Source organism: Poecilia latipinna, unplaced genomic scaffold (assembly GCF_001443285.1).
Source record: "Poecilia latipinna isolate Pla-1442-1.1 unplaced genomic scaffold, P_latipinna-1.0 Scaffold1530, whole genome shotgun sequence".
Taxonomy (NCBI): domain Eukaryota; kingdom Metazoa; phylum Chordata; class Actinopteri; order Cyprinodontiformes; family Poeciliidae; genus Poecilia; species Poecilia latipinna.
The window spans coordinates 57,083-67,730 of record NW_015114146.1 but is presented as its reverse complement, the minus strand read 5'-3'; the positions used below and the strand labels follow the sequence as shown (position 1 = coordinate 67,730).

At 38.6% G+C, this 10,648-nt stretch overlaps 1 protein-coding gene across 1 annotated transcript in view; it reads left to right on the top strand.

Moving 5' to 3' along the window:
• Nucleotides 1-1,469: 1,469 nt before the first annotated feature.
• The window catches only part of pitx3 (paired-like homeodomain 3), a 19,585-nt gene continuing 10,406 nt past the window's right edge, over nucleotides 1,470-10,648 (top strand). The window contains exons 1-2 of the mRNA XM_015058298.1: nucleotides 1,470-1,706; nucleotides 7,958-8,075. Coding sequence (XP_014913784.1) covers nucleotides 1,515-1,706; nucleotides 7,958-8,075 — 310 coding nt within the window. The 5' untranslated portion in view covers nucleotides 1,470-1,514. The remainder of the gene's footprint in view (nucleotides 1,707-7,957; nucleotides 8,076-10,648) is intronic.

Genomic DNA, 10,648 nt, shown 5'->3' with positions numbered 1-10,648 from the left:
TTGGGTCATGACTGAAAGAATGAGGTCACGGATACAAGCGGCCAAAATTAGTTTTCTCCATAGCGGGTCTGGGCTCTCGCTGCCCCTTCACATCCAGAGGAGCCTTCACGGCTCCTCTGGACGTGAAGGTGAGGTGGACGTGAAGGTGGTGGCCCAAGCCACCATTTGAGGAGGCTTGGGCATCTGGTTAGGATGCCTCCTGGACGCCTCCCTGGGAAGGTGTTCTGGGCACGTCCACCCGGGAGGATTCACAGGAAAAAGACACACTGGAGGGACAATGTTTCTTGGCTGTCCTGAGAATGCCCAGCCACTTGTGCCTGGAGGAGCTGGCCCAAGTGGCTGGGAAGAGGGAACTCTGGGCCTCCTTACTTAGGCACTTAGGCTGCTACCCCATCACCCGACTCCAGATACGTGGAAGAGAATGGATGGATGGATGGATGGATGGATGGATGGATGGATGGATGGATGGATGGATGGATGGATGGATGGATGGATGGATGGATGGATGGATGGATGGCATCTATCACTTTTTTTTACTAAAGCCATACTTGTTTAAATGTATAAATTGAAAAGTAAAATTGTTTTGCATTTTTAAATACATGAGTGGGCTGTGACACCTGTCATCTACTGTTTAGCTAATGGTGTTAATGTTGTGCTTCGAAATTAGCTGAGGAAATATGCAACACATTTTGTTTAATAAGCTACATTTTCAAATGACATTAGTCGTGTGATTCTAACTGGAACTGTGTAAGTATCAAGCATAATTTACCTATGATTAAGAAAAAAACCCTTCTAAATCAGTTTTTTTTCTCACTAAAATTGGAACTCACCATCAATGGGGCCCATGTTGAGTTGGAGAGAGAATGTCTGGCACACTGAGGGATAAAATGTTAAATTAATGCTGCTTTGTACCTGAGAAATTTAAGCACCAACGTGAATGTGAATGTATTTATTTATCTCTGGAAACCAAATTATCTTCAAATTAGCAGTACAATCCATCAGTTTTCTCTATTTTAGTAGTTCATGATGAAATTTAAGTAAATTCTGCTAATTTTATTGTTGTTTTGACCATGTGTAAGTATGTAACATTTATTAATTAATTCTCAACTACACATGTTATGGTCACTGGAGCGGTTCGCAGCCGACTATGAAGCGGCCTAGCTAGGTAAATTTACTGTGGTTGTTTTTGTTTGTTTGTTTGTTTGTTTGTTTGTGTTTTAGATTTTATTTATGGCCCCAGTTTAACCAACCATATGAATAAATGGAAGGGTTGGTAGAAGAAGAGAGGGAAGGGAGACGCTTGTGGACAGAGAAGAACTGTGGAGGCGGTGTTAGTCTGGACCTCTCGAGCTCGAAGAGAGACAAAGACAAGGAAGAGGGAGAGAGAAAGACAGGCTGTCCCTTCTTCAGTAGGACCTGTACGCCACACACAATATTTAACATGAAGTGAACCCCCGCCCACCTCCGTCCCTCTGCTCTGATCGCAGGATCGAGCCTCAGTCCTGCGCAGCTTCATGTTGATCAGCACTGAGGGAACAACGAGAAGAGGAACGTCGCTGGCTGTCAGGCGCTTTTCCCTGACATTTTACCGCATCTTGGAACTTTTTGTTCATGTCACCAGTGAAGCCGAGGCCAGGAAACCCAGCAGCACACAGCAAAGTTCTTTGGCCTTTCCACGGATTCATTTAACCAGACCGGCAGTTCACGTAAGTACACAAGCGCACTTTCCCTCCTTTTTTTTTTATTTTTTTTATGTCTGTCACTTTGTCTGATCATCAGCATGTGTTTGTGTTTACGTGTCTGACACAACTATTTTCGCTCAACTGATCGGTCAGTTCGTTTAGTCTGCATCAGGCTGCGTGTGTTTGCCAAGTCATTTCTCGTTTTCACTGTTGGCAAAAAAGGGGAAAAAAAAGTCAACAGCTGCTTTCGTGTCCGCTGGAAATACATACTGCAGTCAGAATGTTTTTTTTTTGTTGTTTTTTTTAACAAGTTGTGCCCCTTGCAAAACTGTTGTGATTTGCGCAGAAAAACAAATAATTTGGATGGTCAAAAATGTTTTGGTATGAGGCGGACGTTGTCATTTAGGCTGCCGTTGTTTGTGGTGACAACACACACACACACACACACACACACACACACACACACACACACACAAACACACACACACACACACACACACACACACACACACACACACACACACACACACCTTAAGTCTTACCTTTATTATATGCTATGCTACAAATTGACGCGGCACAAAATATCAGATAATTTTAATTAGCTAACAGTAATAATAACTACATTATTATTATTATTATTATTATTATTATTATTATTATTATTATTATTATTATTATTATTATTATTATTATTATTACTAGTAGCAATAATAACAATAATAATAATAATAATAATAATAATAATAATAATAATAATAATAATAATACCAACAATAACAATTGCAATATGCTAAATCTCGCAGTCTGACGTCAGATAAATATTTTTCTCTACTCTTATCCTTAATAAATAACTCTACGTTTCTGTAAATGGATGTGAAAAGCGCAGTTTGCATTGAACCTAAAGTTTCATAACAGCCTTATTTATTTATTTATTTATTTATTTATTTATTTATTTATTTATTTAGATATTTAGTTAGCAGTAGTCTGATTAATTTAATTTGAGTAAAAAATAATGGTAATAATAATAGTAATAATAATAATAATAATAATAATAATAATAATAATAATAATAATAATAATAATAATAATAAAACATATCAAGTTATTTTAACAATTTGCATCGTTCTGGAGACCTTCAGTTTATAGTCTCTTTAGGCCCAATTGCAAATCCAGACGTATGAAACAGAGATTTGTTTAATCCATGACAGCGTTTGGCCTGAGGGGATGGATGTAAATATTCCCTTACTGGTCATCAGCCTGCCGTGTGCGTGAAGGCCGACCGGGATGCTGCAGTTGACAGCACAATACGACATAAACCCAGGTAGGCTACTATTATTAGTCGGCTTGAAATCTCATTACCAAAAATACTAATTGTATACTGACTGTAGAAACCCTGTTGCTAGAAATAAACGCATGAATTCCAAACTGAGTTGCGTTAAACTCAGTTAGGCTGAACATGAATTTCTCCTGTCTTCTGTGGCCCCTGAGATCTCTTTTTAAAATGTCGCTTAATTTAATAGAAACTACTCTGAATTAAATTGATGTTTTAAAATATAGGTTACTTCACAAAATGAGCCCAAATTATGAAATGAGAAATCATCACAGCCTTATCGTGTGTGTAGGCTACCCTGGAGAAAAAAAAATGCTCTTCATGAGTTGAGGCTGAATTATTCAAGTTTTTACACTTACAAAATGAACAACATAAGTGTTTTGTTTTTTTTAATTCGATAAATCGTTTTAAATTCTAGATGTGGATGAGCTCCATGTTAATCACTGCAGAGGGCTCCTATTACCCGGAACAGACAATTATTTCCTGGTGATTGTGCCGCAGGACTGCCTCGGTCTCTCAGTCCCTCAGTGATATGCAAATAGATGTTATACCAGGGTGGAAATTAACATCTACAAACATTGGTCTGGAATTCCATCTGCTGCCTCTTGGAGGAGGCCCTTAATAAGTTCTCAGACAGCAAAGTGACACACATCTTAATCAACTCCTAATCCCGGGAATTAATTCTCGACGCGTTTATGAATAATTCCCAGAGTAATGCGTGCGGGGCCGAGCGGAATGCGCCGCGCCGCCAGATGGATCCGGCAATTTCCTGAAAAAAAAAAAAGGGAGAGGATTTCTGCTTCTCATTACTATTTATTTGTTATTATCATAGGCGGTATTTAAATGAAAGCCTCCGCTGCACCTCAACATCAAAGTTAGACACGCAGTCCACATCTCATGCTGTGAGTGAATTAAAACGCGTCAGGTTGGGGGTGGGGGGAAGAGAGGTTGTTTTTTCCAGGGCCTCATATAGTGCCCCCCAGGAAATAGCCGGGGCCCTGTAAAAGCGCACTCCTCTCCACAGACGGGCCGTGAGCTGCACAGTGTCAGCTGTCTGGGCCCGATGAAGGAGGAGAGCTTCCGATTTCGGAAACATGACGTTGTCTCCTGAGGAGTGTGTTAGGTTAAAAGGGGCCGGAGAGGGGGGGGAGGGGGGCAGTCCCCTCTGTGATGTCCTTCTGCACTGTTCCGAAATAAAATCACGGTTTCACAATAAACCTGTGGACTGATTTTCTTTATTCAGTTATGAAATACCAGTTACCCAGGCCCCGGTTCCCCAGGCCTATCCCAAACACCACCAAAAAAAGACACCCCCTCTAACAGCAGTACTTTTTTTTTTTTTTTTTTAAGTAAAATCGAGTCCAAACAGAAAACCCTGCTCCATCCCCAGACACTATGAACAAAATCTGAATTGAGACAAAGACTTGTTCTCAGTAATTCTTTAATATGTTATGTAAACATTAGTCACTGAGTCATTTTAATTGATATATTTGCTATTAGGAGGCAGGAAGGTAAATATCTCTGAACTAGACATTCTTTTTCAGTCTTATTTCAGTGGTTTCCCATTCAGCAATCTTACTTTCTTTCCCCCAAAATGATACAACAAAAACCTCCATCCAACAGCAGAATACTATTTTTCTTAAATCTGAGATGATGGTCTTTTCTTTAAAGTCTTCAGCAAATCTTGCTCAGGACGACTGGAAAGCCATTGATATTATGCAGTTTGCCTGGATTCCTCCTAAAGAAAACTTTTTTGATTAATTGGGATAGTAACAAACTAAACCTGACAGCATTGTATTAGAATTGGAATTAATGTAGTTACATCTGAATCAGCCTGTATATATATATTTGTGTATGAATTGGATCTGTCTGTCTTGTTAAAAACCTATAAAGATATTTGTTTACAATTTGTGCTTTAAATAAACCAATTTAAATTCATTCAAATTAGCGACTTTAAACATTCTAAAAATAATTTGTAAGTTTAGAGTCAGGAGAGAGAAGTCCGAAGATGGACCAGTGCTTTGGTTGAAGTCGTTTTTTTTTGGAATCTGCATAATGTGGGAGTTGGGAGGAGTTCAAGTGGAAACCTTTTGCCACCTGCACGTCAAATTTAAGCCAGACCATGGTCAAATGTTTTCTCGCTTTTCTTTTTTTTTTTCTTCCATTGAACATTTTTCGGTGAATGTTGGAAACGTCTCATTTTCTGCTGTTCCGACTTAAGTTCATTTGGTGAAAGAACTATGCTGTTTTACAAAGAGTTGTAGAATTGTGCCGCTCATTGTGGCAGCATGTTGGAGAAGGTCTACAAGTCTGTTGTTGTGTCACATCCCTTCTGCCGTCATCTGTTGGGGCAACAGCATCAGAGCCAGAGATCTAAAAAGGCTCAACAGCCTGATACAGAATGTTCTGGTTCTGTTCTGGGGACGACTGTGGAACCTCTGGAGATGATGATGCAAAGAAGGATTTGATATAAAATCAAGAAAATTATGGACCACCCTGGCTATTCTTTGCATGAGACTGTTGCAGAAAAGCAGAATGTCTTCTGCTGGCGACTTCTACAAATTCGCTGTAATGCAGACCGCTACAGGAGTTCCTTCCTGCCAGTCGCCATCACCATCTACAATAACTCTTTGAATAATCTTAAATTAATATGATTAAAACATTTCATTTCCCTGTGGGATCTGAATGGATTTTTTTTGAGGATTTCCATAGTTTATTATACATCCCACCTTTGATTGTTATGTATTTGACGATGTTTCATATTTTAATGAATAACCAAACTTAAAGTCAGAAATTACCCTCAGTGTCTTATTAGGACAATAAAAGAAAAACCACAGGCAGCCGATCTGGAGATTGGCATCCTCACATTATTTTCACATGCCTGGTTTAGAGACTTGATAGTTTCAGTTATATGATAATAAAATGTAGGTATACTAAGAAAACAGTATTACATGTCTCTCCAGAAAGAGGACATTGTCAGTGTTAGCCGTATGGTCATAGAGTCCAGGGTTTCCCCCAGAAAACTTGCTAAGCTCGGTGCTCATTCATCCAGCCACCCGTCATGTTTTTGAGTTCAAAAATGCTTAAAGTTGACAGGAAATTTGAAAATATCATTTGATAGTTATGCATTTTTGAAAGACTGGCAGATTAATACCTGAACACCAACTATAAAGTCTTAAAAAAAAAGAAAAAAGAAAAGCAATCATTAAAAAATAAATAAATAAATAAATTAACAATGCTGGTGGGGGCACAAGAAAAGCCTGGTGGCCCACCAGGCTTATGATACACTGAGGGAAACCCTGGAGTCTATAGGCTAAGGATGGGGCCTTCGAGCTTCTATAGAAGATCTCAGTATCATGATACCGATCTAATGATTTACTTGGTCTGACTTTCATTTAAAAAGAAATGATAAAAATAAGACTATCTGTAAATTCAGCTCTTAATGTCTTGATGACAATTAAGCATTAAGCATTGCTTTTCTTTTTATGTATAACAATACATACTCATCAGTTTGATGTATGTCAACTGTAAGGTAAAGTGGCTCATTAGTGATATAGTTTCCCCATCCTCTGCTTCAACCTCACTCGAGTACTCGAGTGAGTGTGTTGCTGTTGTGTGTTTGTGTACAAATCATCACAAAGGCTCATGTAACCAAATATACAAAGAGCTGGCATGATAGATAAAAGATGGCAGGGAAACATGAACAGGGTGGGGGGGTGTGTGCGTGTGTGTAGGTGTATATGGGCATGCAGCTTCCCAAAACAGGTTTATCAGAAAATATAATCGCACACTTAAAATATGTAACATCTGTAACAATACGGTCTACACACACAGAGACCGGCAGTGACCAGCTGAGGGTCCAACTCTGCCCAGACAGAGACTAACACGGCATTACTTCTGTTTGCATACTGATGCCACTGGAAATTCAAAAAAAGTATAATGAAAATAAGGCCAAACAGTTAGATGCCTTTTTGATTTTTAGTGTTTTGGGTTTTTCATCATCTGCTTTGCCAGTTGGACTTGTGAAGTTGCGTAAGCCTGCCAATGCCTCTGGTAAATCTGTTACTGCTGTCAACACGTTGGCTTTATTTGCATCGCATCCCAAACCTCTCGTGGCTTTGGCAGATCTGGATGGCTCTGCTTTCCATCAACATTGTCAAAGTGTTAACTGATCACGGGGCAATTAGCCGCGGCGTGGGAGACAATGCTTCATCCCCGCAAGTATGAAATTAGACTAAAATGTCAGTGTGAGGCCTTTTTGTGGCTCGTCTCATATTCCAAAATAGACAGAGTCCACAGGACAGGGCTTCCTACAGCTGCTTGTGTCAACCTCTTGTAAAGACTCAACCACCACACACATGGAGCAAACGGAGAAAAAAAATAGACACATGATGTAAGCTACTGACAGATGAAGCGAAATACAAAATGGAGACAGTGTTGATTTTCGGGATTTTATGGCAACAGCGCCACAAAGAGTTAAAAAAATATATAAGTCTCACATATAAAATGCACTGTACTGACTTTTATTACACTTGAGAGATGTAAAAGTAGATGAAATTCTGCTAAGTTTCTAAGGTGACCTATAACTTCAAATACAACTACAAAGTGTAATTACAGGAGTTTTCTGTAAAGCCTTATCTGATTTGTATGTAAAAGTCAGAATTTCTAGAATGTCTAGACACACTGGAAAACAGTGAGCTGCAAAATCATTCACACCTTCAAAATAGGAAAAGTTAGACTGCATGAAAAAAAAAAGAAAAAAAATCAAATAAAAAGAAAAAACAAAATGGTACTAAGTGTTTAACAATGAAGTGAGTTTCTCTCTGATTTGAGGATTACAGCGGGTTAAATGTGTCCTGGGAATATTAACCTATTTATGACATGTCTCTCCTCCATGTGTGTGTGTGTGTGTGTGTGTGTGTGTGTGTGTGTGTTTGCTGCATAGAGCCTGGTGATGGATTTTAATCTGCTGACAGACAGTGAGACCCGCAGCCCGGCGCTGTCTCTCTCTGACTCCGGAACACCGCAGCATGAGTCGGGATGTAAAGGCCTGGACCAAAGCGGTTAGTCAGCACATCTGTCTGTCTCTTCCTGTATATCTGGATCAGAACATTTCTTTCTTTCTTTTTTTTTTTTTTGACTACTTTGAGCGAAATAGTTTCATTTTTAACTACTAAGCTTCCTTGCTCTAAATAGTTTTCTTCAACGTAAATTTGCCAATAAGCATATATATCACAACATTTATATCATAACATTTATGAATATTTAACCCCAGTTTTGTGATTTTTTTTTTTTATGTCATAGTTTGTTGTGTCGCTCTCCCTGCGAAGCCTCAGTCCGCGGCTGCAGCAGCCCGCGGCGGCAGCGGGCACGCCGGTTCTCCGGGCCCGTCACGGTGCGCTGATTAATCAACCGACAGCGCGTATCGGTGGCGCTTAACCGATCAGCGTGAACCGACGTGTTCCATGCAGACCTTACAAACAGAAAAGAAAGACATCTATGAAGTTGCCTGACGTAATCAGAATTTTTTTTTCTGACTTTGTGGCTCAGTCTGTTTATGAAGTTTTAAATAATAAATGTTGTTTGCATACCTTGGAGGAAGTACGATTATAACATTCTAACTAGTCAAACTATTTAAAAGACACGCCGGAAAAATGCTTCCATGCCTCTCGTTTAAAGGAAGCCTTGTTTATTGAGTCACAAGGCTTAATGGTCGCTTTATTTAACACTTAGTTTAGCTGGAAAAGTGCACAAACCACCGGTTAACACCCGTTTAGGTACTTTCTTAAATTACACATTTTAAATGATCGGTGTGTAATTATATTTTGCCAACCAGAAGATTTTTTTTTCCCCAAAGAGTACTCTTATTTATACAATTTTTTTTCATAGAAACAATTTGGTGATTTAACAACGTTTTTAAAAATGTTGAACTAAAATATATTTTAGAATTTAAATTTAGGCTTTGTGGTTTCTGTTTTTTTAAGTCTATGGAAGAGGAATAAATATAAATATCTACAGTATTTTTTTTTAAAACTCATTTGTGTTTCACAAGATTTTTGTAACCTATTTATTTATTTGTTTGTTTTTGCAAGGCAAAGAATTATTCTAATAAAACGAATGACTCTGGTTAAGAGACATTTATTTATGAGAAGAATATTTCTCATAGTTGAGACTTAATTCTTTTGGATAATGATAAACAAATCCAAACTTAAATGTAGCTTATGTTTTAAGAGGAATGCTACAGCTGCTAAGCCTTTACTGAATCATCTGACTGACATCTGATTATTTTTTTCTTCCTGAAATAAAAATAAACTGACTTCTTTTATTTGCAGCAGCTTAGTTAGCTTGAGATCTTTTCTGTCTTCCCAGGTGTTGAAAGGTGATGTTTTTAATACTTTGCCAAAGTGATTTTTCTGCTTAAAATAATCTGATGCACAGAGCTCGAGTATAGCTTTCTCCTTCTGGCACATTGTTAGTCAAACTGGTCCCATTGTTCATTAGGACATCACTCTGAAAGGCCAGTCCTTTCCTCTGTGCTGTGTTATAGACTTAAGTGGCAGCTTACCAGTGTCAGTTTACTGCCAGATAACAGCCTCAGCCTGGCTCTTATTGGTTTTGCTGGTGGCCCTGTGGAGCTTCTTTTTAAACCCAGTTGATCATTTTGAACTGCTCCCAGAGACCTAAGCCATCACCAAACAGAACCCAACCTGCCCCGGTCACAAAGGCCTGATCCACGGGATTAGCTAGCCAGCTAAATTCACGTCTTTCTGTAAGGTCCTCAAATTGCATGAGTTTGATCTGGCAGTGAGGAGCCCAGGCAGACATAACATTCAGCAGACCTTTAAACCAACTCTGCTGGGGAGAAAATGCAGTCGGCCGCAGCATCAGATCCGCTTTGCATGTAATAATTGTTTGCGTTTGTTTTCCTAGCATTGTAGCACAATCACGGTTGTCAGTTTCTTGCCTGAAGGGATTGGAGTTGCTATTTGAACAGAGATTATGTTTTCATTCATCTGAGGTTGGGGTGTGTTGATTATGAGCTTCATGCAAATTTATGTGGAGGTGTGGCACGTATAGATACAAAGAACTTTGACTTGATCATTTGAATTTTGTACTAATCTTTAAACACATCTTCTTGAAGTGCAGTGACACCCAGTGCTTTATTTTTTTTTCAGGCCATTAGAGAATGGACTTGTTTTTGTTAGACTAATTTATGTAGTAGTGTTAAACCTTCAATCAATCACAATAGAAGTCAATCATTCTATAATACCTTATTAAATTGAGTAAGATTGCTTTTGGTATTTATAGAACAGCAGTTCTATACTTTTTAGTTTCATCTAGATTATTACTTGAACCTTATTTGTTTCATGTTTTTCATTAAAGTCGAAGTGTTGACTGCTCTACTAACAACAGTTTTTCTGTATTTAAACATACCAATACAAGATTTCTCCCAGAAAACGTGCTAAGCCTGGTGGCTGGATGCTAGGTCAGTCATTCATCCAGCGGTCCATCTTGTTTTTGAGTTAAAAAATGTTTAAAGTGGATGAGAAATTTGAAAATATCACTTGATAATTATGTATTTTTGAAAGATTGGAAAAAGAACACCTGAACACCAACTATAAAGTCTTAAAAAATT